The 26,083-nt window shown below is 44.1% G+C and overlaps 1 protein-coding gene and 1 long non-coding RNA gene across 4 annotated transcripts; both read left to right on the top strand.

Moving 5' to 3' along the window:
- The first annotated feature begins 124 nt into the window (after window positions 1-124).
- On the top strand, window positions 125-11,286 carry LOC120744528 (CD109 antigen-like). Of its 3 annotated transcripts, none has more exons than XM_040049005.1 (31): window positions 125-260; window positions 393-547; window positions 632-660; window positions 757-990; window positions 1,092-1,214; window positions 1,304-1,343; window positions 2,128-2,209; window positions 2,301-2,391; window positions 2,505-2,628; window positions 2,708-2,817; window positions 2,894-3,085; window positions 3,327-3,428; window positions 3,509-3,571; window positions 3,878-4,294; window positions 4,916-4,982; window positions 5,067-5,151; window positions 5,228-5,345; window positions 5,482-5,595; window positions 5,792-6,010; window positions 6,133-6,274; window positions 6,717-6,893; window positions 7,042-7,123; window positions 7,226-7,457; window positions 7,564-7,735; window positions 7,853-8,043; window positions 8,199-8,348; window positions 8,435-8,500; window positions 9,302-9,438; window positions 9,891-10,047; window positions 10,261-10,363; window positions 10,432-11,286. In XM_040049005.1, exons 1-31 carry the CDS (start codon window positions 181-183, stop codon window positions 10,617-10,619), a joined length of 4,242 nt encoding a protein of 1,413 aa, XP_039904939.1. In that variant the 5' UTR covers window positions 125-180; the 3' UTR covers window positions 10,620-11,286. The 3 variants fall into 3 exon arrangements, with proteins under 3 accessions (XP_039904939.1, XP_039904938.1, XP_039904937.1); XM_040049004.1 differs by having other exon boundaries at window positions 632-990; window positions 3,878-4,048; window positions 4,142-4,294; XM_040049003.1 differs by having other exon boundaries at window positions 632-990.
- A 6,342-nt stretch (window positions 11,287-17,628) lies between these two features.
- LOC120744551 lies at window positions 17,629-24,399 on the top strand. The gene is made up of 2 exons (XR_005698388.1): window positions 17,629-17,851; window positions 18,529-24,399. It is a non-coding gene; the product is annotated as an uncharacterized LOC120744551 (long non-coding RNA).
- The last annotated feature ends 1,684 nt before the right edge of the window (window positions 24,400-26,083 follow it).

Below are 26,083 nucleotides of genomic sequence, written 5' to 3'. Positions count from 1 at the left end.
TGCTATGCTTTGTGTGCTGCGTGTGATATGCTTCCTAATCTTCCTATGCGTGTGAGAGGAGCCCCCTGGGGCCCTGGCAGGAGGACAGGAGGAGGAGCTTGGTCACTCAGGTACAGGTAAAGTGAAGCGTTTGCTGTCAGTTTGGGGTCAGAAGCAAACATTCGAAGCGTGACTGTGAACATGAACGCGATCTGGACCCTAGCTGTTTGTTTCAAAGTTGTGAGTTTTGCCGTTTCTGGTCGGACGCAGAATTCATCCGGGTAAGTGGTGGAATTTGGTATGAAGGGAGTCTCATTCGTTTCCTGAACGAGAACGCCTGCATTCATGAATGAATTGATGGCGTACAACCACGTCCGTTCATCAGTAACGCACCTTTCTTTCCTCTGTGCCAGTGCTACGTTGTATCTGGTCTCAGGTCCAGAGGTGGTGCACGCTGGCACGTCGACTCCTCTGGCCGTCACCGTGTTCGGAGACTTCCCGGGCACGGTGACAGCTGAATTGGGACGTGGAAACACCAAAGTATCGCTGACCGAAGACTTCCAAGAAGGTGATCTGCAGTCACAATCCGATTCAAGCTTGAATTAGTTTCTTTTAACTTTCGGGAGGGTTAAAAGGTCATTCTGTTTTAAAGGTTTGACGAGTGTCCTCACGCTTCCTCCTGTAAGTATAGTTTTTATTTCTTCTCACGGCAGTAGAGGGAAAAACAAAGTCTTTCTGACTGGGATCACAGCGTTAACACTTATGTCATCGCTCCAGATTCCTGACTCCTTAACCCAGAATTCCCTCCTAAACCTAACGGTGCGGGGCTACAAAGGAAACAGTGTCATTTTCACCAACACCACCACCCTAACCTTCAGTCCCAGGAATGTGTCCACCTTCATCCAAACTGACAGATCCCACTACCATCCAGGGGACGCAGTCAAAGTCAGAGCCATGTGTGTTCAGCTGGATAACCATCCATACAAGGACAGAGTGGATCTCTCTGTACGGGTGCGTCTCTATTGTCTGTGTGAAAGAACAAAGCCACAGGAACTCTGTTCTTTTTTCATTGCTCACTGGGACCTTGACTGATATTCCTTTCTTACATGCAGGATCCCAGTGGGAATATCGTTGACAGGTGGGAGTCCACGCCCAATCTGGGAATCGTGTTGCGAGAATTCCATTTGTCCCAGACGGCTGCTCTTGGACGCTGGGTGATCGCAGCTACTGTGAATGTAGGGTTGTTGTTGTTTTCCCCTCTGCACGCTGTGATGGAATAAGAAGGAATATCTTCTCATCCGAGCTTCCCTCTTCTTACATGCAGGGTGTGACTGACGAGAAGCAGTTTGTTGTGGAGCTTTATGGTAACGTGCATATCGATTTATTCCAATATAATGGTGATGGTTTATATTCGATCGGTCAGTTTGAGGATAGACGGCACTGGTTGACCTGAACAACATCAGTGGTTCAGAGTGAATCATTCTGACAACAGCTGGATGGATTCCTATTACATTTAATGCCTAGGATTTATCCAAATCCTTTCGCGATGCCTTGACTTTCCCTCTAAAAACGGGAATGTCAAACTCATTTTGCATTGTGAACCACAAACAGCTCGCTGTGACCTGAAGTGGGTCGGACCAGTGAAACTCCCCTTTCTGTCGGTGTAAAGAAGTTTGACTGCACATTTGATCCCTGAAATATTTTGATATAGGGAAAAAAAGACATGCAGTTTCAACTACATGCTGCTGTAGTAAATGAAGGAAATCTGTCAGCCTGATTCTTTGGGCTTAAATTGATGCCCTCTTTCAGATTTTCCATCCTGTCGGGTCAACTGTAGTCTTCGACGGGCCGATTCTGGCCCCCAGGCTTTATATTTGACACCCCTGCTGTAGAATCGCCACATACTTCAGCTCTACATTTTCTAAATGACTTAAAGTCACAGTTCCCAACTGGCAACGTCTGTTCCCTTTGGCGATCTTCCTGTCACGCCACTCGCTGACATTTTTGTTTTGACGGATCTTCTAATCTTCTTGTTGAATCTCAGGTCAGCTTGTAATTTTCCCAGCGTCCACTTCTGCAGTGCTTTGTTCTTGATATCGAAACTAGGATTAAACTGAGATCTACCAAAATGACCATCCTGTCTCACAGAGCGCCCACACTTTGACGTTCTGATCAAGACGCCGTCACACATCCTTGCTGGAGATGACGTCTCAGGATCAGTGAGAGCACTGTGAGCTCATCTGGATCATTTCAGCCAATATCATATTTTCATACAAATAAGTGAAGCAAGTGAAGCAGCATTAGTGTGTTTTTCCATTTAGGTACCCTGGTGGACGACCCTTAGGTGGAACATTAGTTGTTTCTCTGGAGTCTGCAATGAGCAACACGACCTCTGCTATGCAAACTAAAGAGGTGAAGCTCTTCATGTCCCCGTTTCTTCAGTTTTTCATATCTTTAATCATAAACTGAAACAGCAATAGAAACTATAAGAGACACTATCTGTCATTTTTAACCTTCGCTTTCAGTTCTACGGATCAACACAGTTTTTCTTCAGCAATGATCAACTCCAGGCTCTGCATACTTCATCAGTTAGCAGTGACGGTCGTCCCACTGTGCACGTTACTGTCTCTGTTAACGACAGCACCACAGGTATGACGCATTTTAATAAACCAGCGTTGCTGCAAGTATAACTTTAACTTCACCAAACAACATAATGTTCTTTGTTAAGGGTTTAAGGTGAACAAAACCGTGAAAGTCCACCTGATGCAGAATGTATTCCAGCTCACATTCCACGATTTTCCACCCACGCTAAAGCCGTCGTTACACTTCTCTACAAACGTGAGTTATTATTATTATCATAACTCACATGTCAGAGCCTTTTGGACACAGTATTAGTGCCTCCTCTGTTTCACAGCTCAGGATCTCAAGATACGACAGGAAGCCGCTCAGCTCAGTGGATCTAAAGCACTCTGCTGTGGTTCAAATCAATCAGATAACGTCTGTGAAAAACGCAGAACCCACAGCTCTCATACTTCCTGTGTCTGAGGACGGGGACGTCCGCATCAGGTTTAAATTACAGGCTCAAGTTGTGACGCTCTTTATTCAGGTCAGTAATGTAATTCTCCAACATGCAAAGGTGGACTTGCAGAACAATCACAGTTCTGTACTTTTGTTGCTTGTAAGAGTTTCAGTAGCGTAAAAGATGACATTAAATTTAAGAGAAATGACTGAAATTAAAAACGCGACCTCTGATGTGTTATGTTTTCAGAAGAACAAAGAAAGATGGAGAACATCAGTTCATAAGTGCACGTTTTCTTTATCTTACTGCTATAAATACTGATTTTTAGGCCAGATTTCAGTCCAGTGAGGAGACTCTGAAGATTTCCAACAACTTCTCCTCTCCGAGCGACTCGTATGTTCAGATCGCCCCCGGCAACACATCTGCACAGGTATTATATACAAAGTTAATATTTTTAATATATCACAACTGCATGTATCCAAAATGTAACTATATTTATTTAATTTCCAGATTGGCTTGCCTCTGCAGATAAATGTAGAGAGCACCTTTAACCTGACCAAGCTTCACTTTGTGGTATGTTCGGTTAAATACGCAGTGTGTGCATTTGATTTTCTGCGTCTTTTCTGCATTAAGGACAAAATGCAACATATTGTAAAGTAAAATTAATCTTATGAATTGCAAGAAAATCTTACAGTGGCCAGCATGTAAGTGTCTAAGCTTCTAACTGTAAATCATTTCTGTGGCTTTGTTGTGTTACACACAATTACTCATCAATGCAGAGTACTATGTGTGTGTTTAAACACCGTTACGGGAAGTTGTGCACCTGTCCGTGACACTTCTTCAACCCAACAATGATTTAGTAATGTATGTATTTTGTAGGTGAGCTCTAAAGGCCAGGTGGTAGCTGCTGGGACCCAAAACTCCTCGTCCTTCTCTCTGACCCCAGCGCTGTCCTGGGCCCCTGCGGCCTGTGTCACCGTTTACTGCATCCTGTCTGACGGCGAGATTACCAGCGACACAGCACAAATATCCATCAGTCGAGACAGCTATGTACAGGATCTCGTTTTATTATATTGCTCTAATGAATTCCCAACAGTAATCCTCTTCATCCTGTGCCGTACTCTGTGTGCGTGCTCCCCTCAGGTGTCATTGAAGTGGAGCAGTGAAAGGGCCCAGCCAGGTGAGCAGGTATCGCTGACTGTGACCGGTCTTGAATCCAGGTCTCAGCTGGCAGTCACGGTAACGGGGACACATGATGACGCCCTGCAGCCCGATCTGAACTTTAAAGAGGAAGGGGTATGACCGCAGTAACCATGCTTCCTTCTGTATAAATGCTGATTATGTCTGCAGACAAAAGCTTAAAATTCATCTGTGAAACATGAGCTCCTGCGAACCTTCGTCAAAAAGTCACCTGTTTTAGATACCGCAGGATTTCCTTCATATTGTTCTCCCAGTCACCTCAGTCCCCCGGCACACTGTTCCCAATTAGATACTGCACGGAAATTGAAAAAGTGATCACTGAACCGGCTCGTCCAGATATAACATATCTGTCTGCTTTGTTAGGAGGTGACTCCTGTTTCTAAGAGCTGGTAACCTTAGTGCTCTGGATTCAGGACCTGAGGCTTAAGGATCACTGCAATAGAGGAAACAAAGCGTCACCTTTTCTCACCTCCAAAGCTCTGACAGCCTGTAGAGTGTGTGTGGGTGTGTGTGTGTGAGAGTGTAGGTGTGAGTGTGTGTGTGGTAGAATAGATCATTTAAAAACTGCGATCGCCTCAGATTTCTATGAAGACGCTTAGACTTTACGTCACACCTGACTTCTAACTCGTGTGGTGATCTGACAACGATCCATCTAAAACCTTTCTCACCCAAACAAATTCACTGTTACCCATTTTTCCTCTTCCTGTCCCACCACAGGACCGTGATCTTCAGATCCTGACCAATACGAGATTATACAGGAAAAACCAGCCTGGACCTAAAAATGGTAAAATAGCTGGTTTTTTTGTAGTTACGATACTGACTTGACTTTGCATCTTCAGTGCTATAAATACAATCTCATGGCTTTCAGAAGGACATGCCCCAGAGGTGCACAAGGACTGGCACCACTGGATGGACGGTGCTGAAGCTTTGCTGTGGTTGGACACTAATGTTAGGTAAGGGCTGAGAGGGGAAGGTGATTCATCTGATCCATTAGTTCACTGAATATTGCTGCTTTTTCCTTTCTCTCAGCAATCGGACTTGGACAAGTGAGAAAATACTCGTTCCAGATGGCATTACTGCTATGGGAGCTTTAGCACTGGTGATGTCGGAGAACCTGGGCTTGGTCTTCACTCCTGTGCTGCAAAAGGTAACAAGACACTCTTCACATTTCTGGTATTCGTGTTTCCTTCTTTTACGAACGAGGAGTTTTACGAACTGAGATGCTGAGGAGTTATCTTCCCCGACCTTCTTAATAACTCTCGCTTATGTTGTTTCATCGACAGCTGACTGTCTCCAAAGATTTTTCCTTGTCTCTGGGCGCCCCATCACTCCTCATCAGAGGAGAGGAGATTGTGTTGGAAGTGAAGATCATCAACCATTTGGAGCAGGAGATGGATGTATGTAGGACGCACTTTGTGGTACATTGTAGCTGAATAAGGCTGAGTTTGGTAAATAATCTGACATCTATCGACAGAGATCCAAGTCTCTCCCTGTCGCATGAATTATTGCTCACTTCCATCATTTCTGGCGCGGCATATTTTCCCTGTTTTTAAAGATTGCGCTTTGCTGTCATACGTTTCTCTGCATATGTAGGTCATCGTGCTGCTAGCACAGAGCAAGTCCTTTGAGTTTGTTCTGACACACCGAAAAGATGCATCTGTTATCAATGCTCAGAAAGTCACCGTGGAGAGTCACGGCTCTGCTTCAGCTCTGTTCCCTGTGAGGCCTTTGGCTCTGGGTGAGGTGGAGATATCTGTGGATGCCGTGTCTGCAGAGGCCTCAGACAGTCTTGTTTGGAGAGTGATGGTGAAGGTATGATAAAGCATTGAGATGTCTGAGCATAGGACGGTGCCTGCAACACGCTACAAGATGTGCTTTTGAACTTATGCGGCACAGTTATTCCTATCATAACACTGAAATGCTTGTTCCTGAAGCCCGAGGGAGTTGAACAGTACTTCTCTCAGACGCTGTTCCTGGAGATGGAACCGGAGAAACGGAACAAATCCACAGCCCTCTCCTTCTCCTTCCCCCCAAATGTGGTGCCCGGCAGTCAGAGGGCCCGTGTGGTACTGGCTGGTAAGTCTGCCGTTTGTCCTCTTACTGTTCGTGCATGCAGTTTGTTTACTTTGAGTCATTTAGGCATGTATCATAGCAGAAAAGCAAGCGTCGGGATTTTCCTCAGCTATAGATTTCAGGTTCGGCGCTTGTCTTGATAGTCAGCTGCAGGATAAACGTTTCATCTTGCAGAACTGCGGCTTCCTGCTCAGTGAGGCTGTTTTTTTTCCATCCTTCTGTAAAGTGTCATTTAAGCCACTTCCCCGACTTTCAAGGTGCCCATTTAAAAAAAAAAAAAACTCTTTATATCCCATTCAAAAGTTACCTTATTTGAACACTCGTCTGGTGAAAGAGACACTTTCTGTTCCCATTCCGGTCTCACCTTCCAGCTCAAATTGCTCAAAAACAAACATGTTGTTCATCCGTTAAATCTTTCCATCCTCTGTCCTGCTGCTTCTCGCAGGCGATATCCTGACTTTGTCCATCAACAACTTGGGTTCACTGGTTCAGCTGCCGCTTGGATGTGGGGAACAGAACATGATCCACTTTGCTCCAAGTGTATATGTTATCCAGTACCTGGACACTTCAAACCAGGATGACCAAGAGCTCAGGAGAAAGGCTCTAGCTTACATGATGGAAGGTTAGATGGACCTTGGTCACTCATAAAGATCACTGACCTGGAGAACTAGTTATCACAATATATAAGAACGTCTTCTGAGTGTTAAATTTAAGGTTCTCTGAGCCCATTAAGGGGTTTGTCACAAGCCTTTTTGCTTTTTTGCTGTAAGGTTATCAGAAACAGTTGTCCTACCAGAGAGAAGACGGTTCCTTCAGTGCTTTTGGAAACAGCGACACCTCTGGCAGCACATGGTAAGGTCACCCGTGTGGTCTATTTTCATAAATGTTTTCTCTAAAATCACAAATTTTCTGATGCTCCTCCTTCTCTCGCCTCTCTTCTTTCTCTGGATCCAGGCTGACGGCCTTTGTGCTGCGCTGCTTCCTCCAGGCTCAGCCCTACGTGAAGATAGACCAGAGCGTCCTGGACAGGGCTGTGTCTTGGCTCTTAAAACACCAGGGCCCCCAAGGAGAGTTCAGTGAGGTGGGCAGACTGATCCACACCGAGATGCAGGGAGGGCTGGATAAGGGCACGGTGGCGCTGACGGCTTATGTCCTGATTGCACTTTTGCAGGATGAAATCTACACAGTGAGTTAGGGCAGAAATCTATTTTTAAGCTTTCTAGAAGCTGATATTTAAATGGACAGGATGTCTGCGGATGCTAATAATACTGTATTGGTTTCTCTGTATGAAGGAGATACACGAAGCCAGTGTGTCTCTGGCCAGAAAGTACCTGGAGGACAAAGTGTCCAGTGAAGTGATCAGTAACTACAGCCTGTGTCTGACGGCTTACGCTTTAGCTTTGGTCAACAGCCCCGTCTCTTTCACCGCACTGACTCAACTCAGCAAGAGAGCGGACTACATCGGTGACTCAGCCTTTTTTCTATCTGAAGCTTTTATAAAAACACAAACAGCAACATCCCATCCTTTACTTACCGACTTATACAGTGGCCGTGTCAGTTAGCCTGTGGTTATTCTCTTAGATGGAGTGATGATGTGGAGCTCGTCTGCAGGCCTGAGGTCACGTAACCAGAAGCTGCCCTCAGCACAGATCGAGATGGCCTCGTATGTGCTGCTAGCTCACATCAACCGTGGCTCACTCTTTGATGGCATTACACAAATGAAGTGGTTAAGCACACAGAGAAACCATCTAGGAGGCTACGGAACAACACAGGTGAGACAAACCCCTTTTCCTCTTACTGATTCTCACCTGTGTACAGATATATAGCATATTTCAGCTCCGCCATGGATTCTCACAAATATTCCCACATTCTGCCCCTAAAGTCGATATTTATCCACGATGGCTGCATTTTCTGTTCCCTTCCTCAGGACACAGTAGTAGCTCTCCAGGCTCTGGCTTCCTACGCAGCGTTCAGCGGCGCCAATGCCATCAACCTCATGGTCAGTGTGTCTTCTCCAGAATCTTCATCACTGTTTCGAATCAACGCCACCAACTATCGAACATATCAAAGCCAAGAGGTGCATCCGTTACCTGGCGTTAGATGGTTGATATGTACAGTAACTGAAATTTATTTAATCTCCAATTTTCATTTCGTGTTTCTCAGATTCCTGCTGAAAACGATCTGCATCTAAAAATATCCATGGAAGGCAGAGGCTTTGCCACATTTCAGGTGCAGTTGTGCGGCTTCTCTGTTTCTGTGTACCGCCGTGGTTCCATTTCAGGAATTATTTGTAAGGTACAGATTTGATGAGACACTGGAACTCGCCCTTACACATCAGGAATGTTTCCTCCATCGTGTTGAGCTCGACAGACGGTTTAACCACCAGCGCGCGAGCAGCATAAACTGCAGCAGCAGCTGTGCGCGATAGCTTCTCTTAGCACAACGTTGTGCATCATAAATGCTAAATAAATGAAAATGCTGCATCATAATGGATCCCAAGCAATTAACATCAGACAGCATCTGTCTGCACTGCAGATAAAATCGCTGAGAGGAGAACTGAGGTGAAAGGTTAATCTCTCCGTTGTGCTGTTAGTATGAGACGTGTGTTTTCTTTTTTTTTTTTTCCATATTTTTATTGAGAGACAAGTGTACATTAGTTTACAATGACAATACAATCTGTTCCCCTCACATATTTTTAGTTTTTCTTACATGAACAGATACGAGGCAGGGATGCAGTGTTAGCAGCAGGCCGCAAGTTCGGCTGAGAGGTGCTTGCGCTCTTATTAACCTTACGCGACATTCTAAACACAAAAAGCAAAAACAGTCTTGTCTCGGAACTATACAAAAAAAAAAACCCCGTCAAAATGTGCCTGGAAATGCTAGATAATAACTAGACTCTGCAGGAGCTGCGCTCGGTGCGACCTACGCCATAGTCACATAAACCGGAAGTGAGACGTGTGTTTTCTTTTAACTGTATACTTCAGCTTTTAATCGATAATCAAACATTTGTAACTGTTTCCATGACTACAGCTGAACGTCTTTTACCACTTGGAGAGGGAAACTTTTGCAGAGAACCACCAGCAAGCTGCGGACGAAGCTTTCTCATTACGCATCGATGCTGCTGATGGCAGCGACCGCAATCACATGATGTTGTCTGTATGCACAAGGTGAGCGGTTCACACATGGACAGTACGTTTCTATGTACTGTATTTATCTTTATTTGGTTAACCCAGCCTGAAAGGATGGATTAGAAATGAGTAGATCAGAGGGACAGATCGGATTTTGCTCTTCTGAGTTAAAGTCAGAAAGGCACAGCTGAGATGGTTTGGACATGTGCAGAGGAGACCATGCAGAGGGTTAGTGTGACGGGGGAGGATGCTGGGACAGGGGGAGATGGAGGCCGATGATCTGCTGTGGCGACCCCTAAAGGGAGCGGGTAAAAGAAGATGATTTATCCAAGGAGCTTGAAAACAAAAGCAACTCAAGTTTTTTGAAGACGTTTTGAGGTGAAACATCCATTACTATGAGCTGGATGACTGAGAACCTACGCAGACAAAAAGATTTATCATCATTTGGTTACTATGCATGTTAAACACTCTGAAAATGTTGTCCTCTCCAGATTAAAGGACAGTCAGCTGATACCTCACACAGGTATGGTTATATTGGATGTAGGCCTGCTCAGCGGGTTCACACTCTCTCCTGAGGCTGCTGTCCAACCAGCTGTTATCAGGAAGGTGGAGACGGCACCTGAGAAAGTCATCCTGTACCTGGATTCAGTAAGTGTTTGAAGCAGCCTAACGGCAATCAGCGTGAAGCTTTAAAACCCGCTCTATGCGTATTATTTGGGTGTGATATTAACCCCTTTTCATTTGCCCTGCAATGATTCACCAGCACTGGTTTCCTACATTAAATGAAAATGCATGTTGATAAAATAGCAGGAATCCGATTACATCACGTGCGTAGTGACATTATTCTGGTGTCATTTGCAGCTCAACAAGTCAGAGGTTTGTATCAACCTTCCCCTCGTCAGAAACTACAAAGTGGCCCGCGTGCACGACGCTGTGGCACGCGTTTACGACTACTATGAGCCAAGTGAGTACGACTGTGAATAGTGTCGTTTTTTAAAAAAATAATGTGTATGATCATATTTTTAATTTCAGCGAGAAACGCGATGAGCACGTACAATTCGCGAGGTCTGCCCGGCGTGGACTCCTGCTTCTTCTGTGGTGCAAACTGTGATCTCTGCAGGCCTGGAATCACCATCACCATGTCCGCTCAGTCGATGGCTGCCTACAGCTTCAGCTGCCTGTTTCTCGGACTCACTGTTTTTCTTGTTTTAGTCAGTTAGATGGACTTGGACGCACACATTCATATGCACTGGATATATATGTGTCTTTTATACAAAACTCATTTTGGCCTCGTTCTATCCAGTGGACTGTTCCTTTGTTTAGTGCTCTCTGCTGTTAACAATGTCTTCTTTTTTGTAAAGATGTGAATATGAAATGACTGGTAGTGGAAACGTGTTACATTTCTTTTTATCTAACACATACCATCTAAAACAGATACATTTCCATTTAAAGCTTCTTTAAAGCTTAAATGAACCATTAAATGAAGGAGTGCTGTAGCCGATAGTAGCAAACAGAAAAATTAAGGTGACATTTTCCCTCATTTGCACACATGCCCTGTTGTGTCTCTGTTGGCAGGAAATGCAGATGTACTGAGCTGCCCAGAGTCATATAAATGCTAAAAAGGATTATTGTACAGCTCTGCAGACTTCCAGCAAGTGTCTGACTTGTAGCTTTAATGTTTTTAATCCCTGTTGGTATTCAGTTGAATAACCTGCTGGAGTGAAGCAGCACTCACCTCACTGAGTTTGCAGGTACACTGAAAAAGGGGAAGTAACCAGGTTTGACGTTACTGATGGTATCATTAAAATAATTGTTACTGTATCTCAGAACAAATGCATGTTTAAGTTTGCACAACATAAACTCTCTAATAAACTTTCTGCTCATCTGTTTTATAGTGGCAATAATTCACACCACTTTAACACTTACTGGATTGCATAAAATCTGAAGCTGAACATGACCTTTGACCTCACACTTGGTGACTTGTTCTTTCTTTTAATAAGCTATCATTGTTTTTTGCATTTTAATGGAAATGCACGTCTGGTTTTTATGTAAAATATTTTTTGAAAGGCTCATTGGCAAAGTGGTTTCCCTCCAGGGACAATGAAGCTTTTCGGTTCATAAGTAAAAGCAGACATGGAAAGCAGAACATTAGATGTCCCACAAAAAGGAAACCGACTCACATCTGGACCTTCAGCTGTTGGCTGTGCAGCCTGTGAGAAGATCTCATAAATTCTTTCCTTGCCTTAATTCCTCCCAAGCTAAAGGTAAAGCTCCTGTCGTTCCATTTTTGTGCAGTACATTACATATCCTTAGTGTCTGCACGCTCTTGTGCTTATCCCACCGGCTCCTCCCCCTAATGCTCACATATGTTGCTGTTTTTAGTCATCATATAATCCAAAATTACTGAAGTGTGGCAGCACACCAGGAGCTTTCAGCAGTTTAACCTAAACTTACGTAAACCTCACCAGTTACCATCACGTTAACCTGAAAGCTGTTCCATAAAAAGCTCCAAAGCTGCAGTTGTGAATGTCAAACACTAGATGGCAGTCTTGGTATCATAATAAAGATGGTCTCAAAGTTCAGGCTGGAGCCATAAAAGCTACATTTGTCTTGTTTCTTTAACATTTAATATTGCCAATAAAGTCAGCAGTTCTCATGATACAGAGAGGTGATATTAGAAATAAAACTCCTCTGCTTACAATAAATGCACCCGTGAGCATTTTAACAAAGTTACAGGATGAAATGTTGATGCATCGAAATGAAAAAGCTGCCATTTTAATAACTTCTTGTTAATACATTTTTTACTGCATGTTTTAACCGTGCCTGGGAAAACTCCACACACATAAAGGTCGTAGTAAATGACCCTCGCTGACCCTGCTGTGTCGTGGGACACGCTATGAAAACAGACGATCCGTCGGAGCGCATGCGGCGCCCATGATGTCATGCACGTACTATGCGTCAGGCCTGACGAGTGCCTAATGTCCTTAACTGACAGACAGCTTAGGATCAGCAAAGCATTCGGTTTTACATTAGCTGCGAGGAAAGAAGCACTTGGTATGGGAGAGAGCTAAGAGGATTTATAGCTTTAGGAGAATTTCCCCACACCTGGTTGTGAGCAGAAGCAGAAGATTAAAAAGCGCACCTTTCCCCCTGAAATCCCTCCTGTCTGCTTTTGCAGAAGTTTCTGGAATCCATATTTTGGTCTTATCATACCCAGGTCAACATCGAGCCCCAGACTCATAAATCAGATTCGTGCTGATTCCTTCTCCTCAGTGTGGCTGTACAGAGGTATAACACTGGCTATGCGCCTAGGAGATGCAGATGGGTTAAACTCAGTGAAGGAGATGGTTATTTATGAGCTCCATCTCCTGATGGGAGCTAATGCAGCTGCTGCTGGACAGAAGCTGAGTGTAGCTCCGATCAGCGACAGATTTTTTGCATATGAATCTTTTTTGTTTCACTGAAATCTGTCGCTTGATGAAATTGATCAAACTCTCCCATCAAAGTGGAAAAGTTAGATGACAGGGATACACACATTTAAGTGCAGTAACCATGTTGCTTTGTATACTCAGCAGCGGTTGTTATGTGATATACTATAATATTATAATGATAAATTACACGATAACCGCTGCTTTTGTGACTGCAGTTATTCACTTTGGGATGGCGCGGTTAGGAATCGCATCTGGTGAGTTTGATGCTTTAATCCGGCGCAAGTTTTCTTCCAAAAACAGGCAGATAATTGCTCCCCGTGGTCCAGCTCCAGATGACATCAGTAGGAAACAATTGCCATCCAAACAAACAACGGCATCATATGGAAAATCGCTGCTGTGGGTGTTGTGACTAAATTGGCGGTGGAAGCAACAACAAAGATGAATGGAAGCTTGGTGTCCCTGGTGATGCTACCTCAGTGATTCCCCGTCTGCGCGGAGAGGAGGATGCTGCGTTTGTTTGGCAAGGAATGCTTCATTCACCAGAGTAAGTCATGGAAAATCCCTCGGAGCTTTCTTCCCACCCGTAGCGAGTGAATATTTACACAACCCCCACGCGACCCCAAACAGTCCGGCTCAGACAGACAAATCCATGCAAGAGCATGCAGGAGAGGTGGGGGGATCCTGGGCAGCAGAGCAGAGGTCCACTTAGTCAGCCTGCCCGTGGCCTAATCTGATCATACCAGCATGATATGATTCAGGTAAAGATGATATCAGACATCAGAGGAGTCTGGTTCATACTTTGTCACCACCAAAGATTATGTTTGGCTACTCACTCATGTGAATCATTGTCTGTTGATGTTTGTGTCTGCAATTCACTCTTATTTGTACAAGTATGAGCTGCTACAAGCCCAGTGAAGCCACAAGCTATTGCCCAAATCTGGGGCTGTGGATGCATGTCTGGGCATTCTGCAAGTCTAATAAAAATTTCTTAATAAAAACAAATCTTGAAGCAACCGACCGGAGGGTAGAAAGATAAAAAAAAATGTTTAAAATATGTGCACAATGACAAAAGATAATCAGTTCCATTCTTTTTATGTATCTTTAATAAGACACAGAAACAATTCTCAGTGAGCTGCTCATTTGATGACAGTGGGGAGAAAAACATTCCTGAAAGAGAGAAACGTCCAGCAGAACCAAACAGGGAAGGAAACCATCTGTCTGGTCTGGTTGGGGTGAAGAGAAAGTGGAGATAGAAAATATAAGCAGTGAGAAACAACAGACAGACCAGGCAGATTAAAGCCAGAGCTGCGTTACTCGCACCAGGAAAAAGGAGACAGAGTTAATGACTGCTGCCTCGTGAATAAGCAGACCTTTAGTGTCTCTGGACATCCAAAGGAATGAACGGTAGGAGTGTTGAGTGTTGGCTGGACTGAGAGGCCGAAGTGATGGGATGCTTAAGCAGACGGGATCAGGAAGGGTGAAAATGATGATGAATGATGCTGAATCTGTGACTAAGGTGTGAAGAAAGTGGGTCGATTTTGGAACCACTGATTTACATTTCTTTACTCTGACTGTGAGAGAATAACCTCTTCAGCTGGTTCCAGACCTTTTAATATCAAATTATGCTACAAAAGTAGTATTTTTTCTTATTGTGGTGAAAGAGCATCACTGGGAAACGCTTCAACAAGACTAGCTTCTGGATTATGATTTATTGATTCAGTCTGGCTCACAATGACTTCTTGACTCATCTCCGGACTTCTGTTAACTCTTTGCGTGTGAGCTAAAGAGGCAAATGATTCAAATTAAAAGTCAGACATAACTTAACCAGTGAAGCAAACCCAAACTGCAGTTGCTGGTGTGACCTCAGGCTCTCGGTTTTCAACTCAGTTTTCACCAGGGTCGGTTTAGCTACCCTGAATTCAACTGTCGCAAACTCTCTGCCCAATTAGAGTAATCAGAAGCAGATGGATTCAGGTTTCCACCTCGGCTCCTGTATGTGCGTGGGCTAGTGCCTTTGTATTCTCTGTGGACGTGAAGGAGAGCCGGACAGAAGTAAAGTCAAAGCAGTATGTGTATAGTACAAATGTATGTAAAAGCCCCTAGAAAGCAGCACTGTGTTTGCACAGACATATCTAACTGACACGGGTTATTTATGTGTCTAACCCACAGAAAGAGTGGGAGTTCCTGCAGTCTGATGAGGAACCAAACACTGTCTGACTGAGCCGTCTCAATCTGCGCGATAAACTGCTGTGATTACTTCACACCGAGGACACACACATGCACACCGGCCATGCATCCCTCAGCTAAACACACGTGCATACATGCGCATGTTCCTGCAGAAGCAGGGATCATGGGACCGACGAACGGCACGAGCTGAGAAAACCCCCACTCCTGCTGTTTTTTTACTCACATACGACACGATGATAATGAACGCTGGAAATGCTGCTGGAAATACTCCAGTCAGAGTTGAGATGGAGTGTACAGAGTCTGATACGAGCTTCTGTGTTTCGTCGTCTGACAGCGCCTCATTAACTGCACTTTGAGTGATGCAACCTCACATTTTCTCTCAGTTATAAATCACTGATTAAAGTCAGCCTCACTGAAGGATGGAAAGGGACTAATGTCTTTATCTGACATATTTCTACTTTTAATTTACTGTAGCGAGGATGTGCTGTGAGAGAAATCTATACATATATACTCTCAGACTTGTTCCTTTGTCCATAATAGTCCACGATGCACTTTTAGCCCTGTTTTTGGAGTCTGCCATCTTCTTGTTTTGTAGCTGCCCACAAAAATGCTGCTATCAGAGTGATGCACTAAGCCCAATAAGCAAGAAAGAGCTGAAACTCAAAGCTGTTTACGGCTTAAAACATTGTTATATGGAAAGGTGCTTCAGCCCAAAGATACTTGTGATTGATAAACCGCAGCAGCTACCCCACAGTTTTTATAATATTACCTCTAAGGGTTTCCATATTATTAATACATGGCCTGGACAATATTTTTAAAAGTCAAAAACTGGAGTTTCTTGAGGATCTACCTAAAGTTAGCTCCAAGTATAACTTCCCATAGATTCCCACATTAAAATGTTCACCTGTAAGGAGCACCAGTTCAGCTTGCTGGGTTGACGAGTCGATGCATGTTAGGTTACTTGATGATTCCAAACTGGCTGCAGATGTTTGATAAACTGCTTTGTGTAGAGAATAAAATGGTTAAAATGTGACTTTTAGTCAAAAGTGTTTAAGTGGTCATTAAAGAAAAGGAATATGTAAGTACAATGTAACAACAGTTATTGGGGGTTTGGCCACTTTCAGTCACTTTGGTGCCCCCAGTGGTTGCTTTGAGAGAGTAAAAGTGTTTTACCATCTTTTTTTATATGTTGGTGCTAATCAGTAGGGATCTGTTGGTGTTGGCATCACTGCACACTGTGACTGAACTCTATGCACCGTTAGAGAGAACATCATCCCACCTCTACAAGTACAGCAAAGCAGAAATGCAACTTTGGGAGACATGAGTCAACTACCATTTGCATATTCCCAAACTGCCTCAAAACTTTGGAAACTTTATATTTTGTGGTTGTGCAACTGATTCTTACACGAAAGAAAGCCCAAAAATCCCCCCTTAAGATCTCTCTGTTGTCTTTTTGTGTCAGAAAGGCTAACAGAAAATGTCAAACTCTGCCTACTATGTGTAAGCTCTGCTGCAGACTTGGCTGGTCAGTACCAAGGAAAACATTCTTATGATTTCATAATGTAGCAGCCCACAAACTACTGTGCAGTGTCCACAGCTCTGTCTGGTCTCACTGGGGCTGTGATTTCACCAGAGCTGATCTCGTTGTCTAAATATTTCCTGTCAGTTTAAAGACTTTTCCTGCAGGGCAGATGGTATAAAAGTCAGACCCCGAGTGCCGTGCCCCCACATAACAGTCAGTCACAGCGTTACGGGGAGGCCTCCTGAGCTGACACAGACACGATAAGCAAAACGGACTCTTTAAAGTGTAAAATGTTACCACTCCACTGCGATTAATGAGCGTGGACAGACTTGTGTGTAGATGTTATTAGGCAGTGGCACTCAGACACTTTGTCAGCAGGTCATAAAGGGCATGAAGTCCAGACACATCTCAGGTTTAATCTTTGCGAGTCTGCTTGCCTGAAATGAACGGAGCTCCAACATTATCTTCAGGCTGGAATCGCCGATGTCCACATTCAGAGTCAGGGGGGTTCATAAATTTTACAGCCTGGCCTGAGACCTCATTGCTGAGGCCGCACCGCAACTTTAGCCATGTGGCGGTCCAGGAAAACAGCAGGAAAGGAGAAAAGGAGATTATGTGACAACTGCCGGCGTTATGATCTAAAGTGCGCGTCCATATTTTTCTCTTTACAACCCTAATGGAGCATGTAATGACAGTCCTCGCTCATCTCGGCTCTTACGTCCCATTAAAATGTATTTATTGGAGATAAAACACAGATTCTGATCTCGGGTGCAGAATTTGCTGCTTCCTACGGCTAAATTGAGGAAAATGTTTTTCTCATTGTTCTACTGGTAATACAAGCTGATTCAGTCAGTCTCTGCTTGATAACTACTGTCTGGGGTGCTGTTTTTGAATCTCACTGACTATCTGTGATATTCAGCCTGGAGCCGCTGAGCAGTAAAGAGTCATATAGGAATCACTAAACAAATCATTACTCGGTTCTTCTGCTTTGAAACGTAATATTTGTTCCTTTAGCCGCAGACAGCATATGTGTGTACATGCACGAATGAATGAGTAAAGGAAAACTCCACCCACGTGGACGCTGCTGACACATCAAACACCTTAGAGGTAAAGATCACACCCAATCTCATTTTTAATTCCTCCTTTGTCTCGTTGTGCTGCTTGGAGACGAGCTGAGCTCCGGCTGTGACAGACAGCCCAGGAATGTCTGTCAGGACAACATATGGAAGCAGCTGGAAGGACACCAGGCTGGGGGCCGGCACACCAAAATTAGAAGCCTCGAATTCCTGTTTCGGAGTATTCCTGCACTCAGGTTTGAAGCACACATTCCAAATAACAGGATTTATGTGACGTGTGCTATATAAATGTCACAATATATAAAAGTTCCTGTCATGTAAAAATACTATTCAGCTGCCTTTAAAGAGCCACACCAGTGTGTCTGCAAGCAGTTTGTCTTCAATTAATAGAAAACATGTTCCCAGTACACATTTTGCTGACCCGTTTGAGTGCATTCAGTGCACTTTTACGATGCTGGTTTTATTCTTCCCCACATTCAACAGACTCTCGCATTTTCAGCTGTGTGATTGAAAATCAGCCCTGCATTAGCTGCTGTCTGCATTACAGGAGCTTTGTGTGGAGCTCATTTATTCTTGGACGCTGAAAATGTGCACTGCATGACATTTATGATATTGATCTAATGACACGGGAGGAAATAAAGTTTGGAGCAGTGGGGAAAATACAGAAAATTGTCAGTTTATAAGACGATAAACAACAGATAGGTTCAAATGTAGTGTTTCCCAGACTCTTTTTCCACCACCAGCAATTAAAAGTAACACAATAGGCACCGTGATAGACGTCTTAAAGCCACAATTGCCACTGTGGCCGCATGCACGCTTGTTAGCCGTGTTAGTGCAGTGCCCAGACTCTCAGTCTGAAGCTCCTGGGTTGTGTTGACAGGTACAGCCTGCACTTAAATCTCTGTATTTCCAGGATGGATGGTCCCAAGTTTACGATAAGACTCTGACCTCTACGTGCCCGCATCCTCCACATCTGAAGTGGCCTGTCTGCTGAAGTCTTCACTTCAGATGTCAGAAGTCCCTACTGACTCCTTGTGATCTGCCCATAGCGTACCTTACATGTCAAACTGCTGCATTGCTGGCTGGTGTTGTGGAATTTTACTTTTTCAAACATCTGAGGTCCACATGAAGCCGTCCGCTGCCGTGGCTCTTCTCCAGAACTGCGTTTCTATAGATGCCTACGTAACTGGAAACACTCGTGTTGTGCATGCACGCTTGACTTGTGCGCATGAAAGCACACTCGGAGGATATTTCTTTTGGAATAAGCGCGATGGAATCATTACAGTCGACTGCTTCGGCACAAGGTATCCAAAATGGGATGCTAGCACCGTGACAAATTGCAGCAAGTGATGATTTCTTGTGATTATGAGCTCAGCCGTAAAAGTGAATAATTTGTCATAGAACAAATATAACTAGGCTGTGTTATGTTAACGATGTCATTTCCGTCCAAGCAGTCAAAAATGAAAAATCTGCATGTAAGAACTGTGCTCTTACCTGTTCCATCAAACCTTAAAGCTGAAGCATCTAATTTACCCTAGTTGTGCATACTAGGCCAACCTTTAATGCTTAAAACCTTTTCATTTCTGTGTTGTACCACTGTCCTGCTTGTGTCCTTTAAACAATTTTTCATGCAAAATATAGAAACATCTACTGGATGGAGACAAATGGAGTCGGGGTGCTCGGAGCCCCTTAAATTGCCGAGACAAAGAACAAGGCTTGAAATGTAATAGGTCTGACCTAAATAGATTTTACAGTCGCTCCGTTTGAGCTCGGGGAGCCGACATGTGCAAAAAACATCGAGCAGAGGTAAGAGGCACGGCACATTATCTTCCTCCTCCTTTACATAGCCTCCCGTGAAATATAGTTGGGTTAAGTTCAATGCCATGCAGGCTGCAGCCTGTGGAGACCAGGTGGGAGCTGTGAAACGCAGTCATGCAAAGTCTTACATAACCCTGCACAGACGGGCTGTATTTCAGCTTGCACAAACCTAAAGCCCAGCCCTTTTCATCCAGATAACTTTGTAAAAAACAAAGAATGTGCAGAAGGTAACTGTGAGAGAGATGGTAAATTACAGATGAAGTGATGGAAAGTGAGAAAGCTCAAAGGAGAAGAGCGAACGAAAAAGGTGAGGATGTCTGGGAGAGGAACGTGAGGCTGGAGAAGATGAAAAAAGTCTGAGCATCGTTTATCCTCACTGAAGCAGGAGAATTTATGTTGTCTAGAGATGTATGATGGACGCCTGAACCACCAAACCCCGGGGAGGTGGGATGCGCATCCATCTATGTCAGAAACCACCATCTCCCTCTCTCGGGCCTCTTTCCAGGAGACGCTGCGGAGCCTCCATGGTGAACACAGAAGCTGCTGAGATTAAGTCATGGAAAATGCGGGACCCCAAAGTTTGTAATTGCTTAATTGTATAGCCTCTCTCTCCCCTCCACTATTCCTCGAGCTACTCTCTATCACTGATGCGAGTATGAACTAGAAGGCTCTGCCTGAGAGGTGTGCATGCATACATGTGCCTGCACATGAATCCTAGCAGTTATTGTTGGAAGTGAGCTGTAGCCCGCCTGTGACTGGCGGTTCTCTGATTTAGAGCCATTTTTCCACTTCAAACCACAGGACTCACATTCTGGTGGGTTGTTATACAGCCGGTGGGGGTGGAGTTGTGTGTGTGTGTGTGTGTGCAGGGGGTGATTCGTATGTTTTCTCTGGTGTGTAACACATCCAGCTTCTCTGCACACTGACAAGAACAAATGTGCAAAGAGCAGCTCCATCAGAACAGTTTTGGTTGTCAGTTCTCAGTTGCAGTGACTTTATTTGCCGTGAGCAATAAAAGTCGGTTTTATTGCCTTGTAAAGCTGTCAAATTATCATTCTTGAGTAGACTTTAATTATTTTTCATATGCCAGTGTGGCCTTTAAATGATTTTTAAACATTCTTTGGCTTTTATAAACCCACAGAGATGCTCAGCCTCACAGGAGCCCACCACAGAGGGAAACGCCCAGGTGAGCATCTGCGTTTGCCAGGTTTTCGTGCCATCTGAGCCCTGGATGGCTGTGAAAGTCAGCACTCCCTGGAGTGTAGTCCAGCAGAACTGCAAAGAAATGGGAAGTATTCATGTTCGCTGGCCTGTGAGATCTCATGATACATACGATTGCTTGTTCTCAAAGACCGAGGCTCGCCAGGAGGAGTGTTTTTTAAATCAATCTCCCGTCAGTGTCTTAATGTCTGAAGGAAGATGAATTCTTTAATAATAATCAGCCTTCTGTGACCGTTGGGACTCTGCTGTGCTCATGAAACGATTAGAGGGCCTTAGCTGTCTTATAACACAAGAACATCCTCGCTCATCCGCCGTGCAGGCTCTGAGCATTTAAACAGATGCACGAAGGATTTCCTCTCGTCCAAAATTTCCGCCATCCCTGTCAGTTCGGACAAGAGTTATGATGACACACGTCGCTGCTGATGTCACGATTGTGTAAAGATTCCAGCAGCAGATTGAAATACCTGCTGCAGACAAACAGCAGGGCTTACCAAGAACGTATGACTTAATTTCATAGAATAATATTTACGCTGACTGTGGTCTTCACTTAAATGCAACCTGCAGGCTTTTTAACATGCTTCAGCCCACACGCCAACCAATTACAATCACTCTTTTTATTAAAAGCACAAATCATGTAACTGCTGGATGAACCGTGATGGGCTCTGAAGTACCAATAAAATCACAGCTACTCTCAAAGCTGCTCTGCTAACAGTGATAATAAGCTTTTGGGCTTCAAGTAAGCAACGACAAGTTTAATACGATCATGCTGCAGATTGTAAAACGGAGAATTTTCCTCTGCACAAAAGCCAAGGCAACATTATTTTTGGTATAACAGTGTCGGGATGCATTTCCAGCGTTTCCACAGTAAAACGATGCGGTCAGCTTCATCGCAGACAGATTAACATCTCTTCTGGGAAACAAGGTGTCAAACCTATCAGCATCGACATGTGGAGTAAAAGCAAACAGGCTGAGAAGGAGCTAACAGCACGGTGATTTTTACGAAAGAATAACGTGAACATTCAACACTTGTGTTCACGTGTGGTCCCGCTTTTAGGAGCTGCGGGTCGTCGTCTTCTGAACAGACTAAATAGAAACAGCTCAATAACATCAGAGACAAACAGGAAGTTTGAATCACATGAGCATTTATTTAAGTGTGTTTGTGTAAGTGTACGAGAGGAATTACTCACTCCCTGGGAATAAACACACTAAGCACAGATGTTCGTACCAGTAGTTTCACTTTCATATTGAGGGTTTTCTCATGACTGATTTTTTTATTGGAGTAATATGAGAGGATGAAGGGGCAGGATGTGATGAGCTGGAAACCCTGCAGACCATGGTGCAAATCACCTTTAGTCTAACGGGTTATTCTCCCCGACTGGTGTACATGTTACCCTGGTTCATGTTTCAGATTTGCTCCAAACCAACATTTTATGGTGTGATTTAGTGCTTTTTGTGTTTTTTCTACTCGCAGTGGCTTGCAGAGCTGGTAGTGTTACGATTAACTAAACACAGCCTTCTCCTCAACAGGAAATATAATATCGTCTTAAATGACAGCAGGTATTAAAACTGCATAAAATGTTACTTGCGTTGCATATCAGCAAAGGGCAACATTTTAATACACTTTCCAGACTCGTGGTGCAGTTTCCAGGCCTCAACATCTGGAAACAGTCCATCTATTTTCCACATTTCACCTTTCAGACCAGTCAGGAAAATTCTTGAGTTCAGCATTAGCTCGTAGCACAAATGGCTGTTTATCATTTAGGTTAAGAACCACAGTCAGACAGACGTGTAGGAAAAAGATCTTTCAGGAGATCCTATGTAGGCCTGTGAAAAACTTAGTCCATTCTTACTGCTTACACAGGAATTAAGAGGTTCATTAGCAGCGAGCATCGTTAATCGACTGTTCTTCATTAACTGATCGTCATCAGTGTGAGAGCTCTGCATTTATGTGCATTAACACAATCCTACAATCTTCTCAACTATCAAAGTCAATCACTCGAGAAGTTGTGAGCTCTTTCAGGAGAGGGCGTGACAGCAAATTCAAATTGTAGAAGATGGCAGCGTGGTTTAGATTTGTGGAGATGTTTGTCCATAAGGCTCATCACCATCAGCCACCTCATTCCAGCTGTCAGCACGGTGGTGTAGGGCTGATGATTTGGGCTTCTTGCAGTCACTGAGTGGACCGTGAGCTCCTCTCTATACCAAAGTATACTGAGGCCGTCTGTCCCACAGCTAAAGCTCGGCCTAAACTGGGTCACAGCAGAGTTAAACCCGGCTAAAATGCTTCGATGGGACCTTCAGAGAGCTGTGCATGAACAGATCCCCGCAAGCCTCAGTGAAGTGAAGCAGCACTAACACTGAAGGAGACTGGACCAGAATCCACAGTGATGTGAGAGACTGACAGTCACACAGAAACCGTTACTCACTATTCAAAGGCAGCAACCACTTTAAAACACAACATATTCACTATAATTAAAATTCTAATTATTATACTCAAACCTTTAAAGCTATGCTGCATGTTTGAGAAGTAGCAACAGAGAAAGTTACGGAGCAGTAAATCGTTTAAGGTTTAATTTGCTGGTAGCGACAGCTGATGCTTATCTGAGTGCAGCCCGGCAGCCTTAATGAGATAATGAGTTTAACAGGCTGGTGTTTTCTCTGCACAGCAAAGTATGCAGGGGTGGGAAAAAGGTGAAATCATGATGTCAGCCTGATGGAGTCTGCCACATTAACGGTCTTTGCTTCTGACACAATCCGTCTGCTGAAACGGTGACCTCATACTTAATTTAACACATGGTGCACAAACCCAAACGGAAGGTGCCGATAGCACCGGCGCAGATGATAAAACGGCCTTTTCCAAAGCAAAGTGATGAATTGATGCCACTCGGTGAGGTCACGTCACCATTTCTTTCTTCGTACATGTGCAGAAACTTGTGTTGAAAGCAGTTTATCTTGGAAATCTGACACCGTGCCGACTACAGACAGCACAGAGATCCTGTGTTTCCAGCGCCCACCAGGCTTCGTGATTACTTTCCAAGCCTTTCATGCATGCAAATTCAGCTCCCAGGCTTCACTTTCCGCTCATTAAAAGCAGGCCCTCAAACTCAGGTTGAGAACGACAAATCTCTCCGGTCATCACATTTCTCCGCTAAAACAATACTGCAGTGTGTCGACTCAGCACTTCCTCCTCTTCCCACATTTGGGGGCAGGAGCGGGCTTCGCGGTTCTCGTGCTGGGACGTTTTATTGACTGTTGGACAAAAAAGTTTGGAGGTGTGTGCGTGCTGCAGGTGGGGATTCAAGTGCAAACACACACACGGGAACACATTACATCACGGCCGGATGCTCATACTCTGGAGGTCGGGTTACCCGGTGTTGCCCTCGTTAAAGGTTCTCCTCTTTTTCCAGATTAAAACCCGATTGTGGCGTTTTCGGCTTCGTTTCTCAGTCACGGTGACCTTTACAGAGGTCAACTCAAAACCTGGACACAACATGGCTGTGAGACTAGACTTTGTTTTGTGTCCATCAACAGCAGCGAGTGAAAGTGTAGCAGCATGACCTGAAAATGGCGTTGCATGAAGTGGGTTTAAAGGCATGACCTAATTTGGTTGTAGCCAGCCAGCGAAGGATTGCCTCATTGGAGTAAAGTTCAGGCCGCCATTAAGAGCTCATAAAATGACTCGTATGAGTTTTTTGCACACCCTGAAGCACCAGGTCACCACAAATAAAGAGTGTATGTCCCACTGCCCCATTTCTTCTTCTTTTCAACTCCAATAACATCTGAAGATGCAGACTGGTTCAGCCGAGAGAGAAGAGCTGTTTATACAGGGTGTGAGTTCAGTGGTTCTGAGGTTTACATGTGCTGACCCAAAATAGTGATGACAAGAAACTTGCTGTTGTTTTGAAATAAGTGAGGACATACATCCTCGCTCATTTCAGCCAGGATGTAATTAGATTACATTGTGTACACGGCACAGTTTTTCCTCCGATTGGTTCATGAAAACAGAAACGCCGCCTCGCTCATGCTTGTGTTTTTGTTGTGAATGATTACACCACGTATTTCAGAGTCAAACCCAGAGGGTCAAATGACTGACGTGCAGGGAGGACGCAGGAGGAAATGATCACTTCAGAACAGAACAAAGAAGCAGGCCTCAACATTGACGAGATAATTTGGGGACAGTTTCATGATCCTGCGTTTCAGACTTTCAGTTTCTGTTGAATGTTCTCTGTTTGTGTTCTTGTTCATATTCTGTGTTCGTAGTTCTCATTGTTAGCTATGTTGTAGGCTTGTTCCTGTGTTCCCTGCTTCTAGTCTGTGTCTGTTTGGTCTCCCATGTTTACTTCCTGCCTGTGTCACGTTCGTGCGTCTCGGTTTCTGTCTCAGTGTTTGCTTCTTGCCTCTCGTGTCGTGTGCATCGTGCTGGGCTTTATTTCCTCTGTCTCGTTGGTCAGATTTTGCTCACCTGTGTTCCCTGGTGTGTGTCATCTCCCTGATTACCTCATGTGTGTTTAAACCTTATTGTTCTTTTTCACATGGTTTGTTTTGTTGCTCTGTCTGAAACTCAGTTTCCATTTGCACTGCGGCTTTAATGCTGGTGCTCAAAATAAAGCTGTTTTTTTCAGTTTATGCTTAATTATGACGGGTAGGACGACGTCCTAAAGACAGAGAACAGTAGAAAACAGAAGAAAACAGGGAGACTAACGATAGTAACAATAAAATGAGGGCAGAAATGACCCTGAATGAGAATAACCATAAAATAAAAACATAATCTCAAAATACTCGATAATATCACAAGAAATATATTTGCCCAATAATATAATTCAAAAAAGAAAAAAAAACATAAAACCATGGCGACACATTTGCTTCTTTAGGCCGCCTGTGACGAGGTCCTGGAGCTGCTCTACAAACAGCGATACTGTGCTGTGTTAAAGGTCCGTCTGCAGTCGATGATGAGCTAACCTGCGGAAGGCTTTAGCTTTGATGATCTTGTTAGCGGTGGCACGGTCCTGCAGTGATCGAGCATTTGTGGAGTTACTGTTTCCATCTGTGTGTGATTCAGACCCAGGAAGCCAAAGATATCTAAAATGATAGATAAATTAAAGGCAGTAAACAAACACGACCTGATTTGTATTAAAAAGCCACATTATTTCTTTTTTAGGATTATTAAATTGTTCTATGCTCTGTTCTTGTTTTTTTTGCATCTAATTCAAAGTTACAGAAAGTGCCTAAAGAGGGTCCACGGCATCTGGAATGTCTTATGTGGAAACAAAGTGTGCACACAAAGTTTGTGTTGTTTTTTTCTGATTTCATTGACTGGATTTCAGTTAGTCTGGTGCTGATATGATGACGAGAACCTGGTGCAGGGACTGCTCTCATTTCTATGCTGATACACTTCACGCTGCCACGTCATTTGTTGTAGATTTGCAAAA

This window comes from Simochromis diagramma, unplaced genomic scaffold (genome assembly GCF_900408965.1).
Source record: "Simochromis diagramma unplaced genomic scaffold, fSimDia1.1 OVJJ01000305.1, whole genome shotgun sequence".
NCBI classification, from domain to species: Eukaryota; Metazoa; Chordata; class Actinopteri; order Cichliformes; family Cichlidae; genus Simochromis; species Simochromis diagramma.
Note: the sequence above shows the minus strand (reverse complement) of the source record. Positions and strands in the feature narration are given on the sequence as shown.

Bases quoted from the DNA above. Each gene is read 5' to 3' on its own strand.
- LOC120744528 (XM_040049003.1), top strand. From the start codon at position 181: ATGAACGCGATCTGGACCCTAGCTGTTTGTTTCAAAGTTGTGAGTTTT. The intron at 6,011-6,132 runs GTATGATAAAGC...TTGTTCCTGAAG, and splicing joins TTTGGAGAGTGATGGTGAAG to CCCGAGGGAGTTGAACAGTA. The intron at 8,044-8,198 runs GTGAGACAAACC...TCCCTTCCTCAG, and splicing joins GAGGCTACGGAACAACACAG to GACACAGTAGTAGCTCTCCA.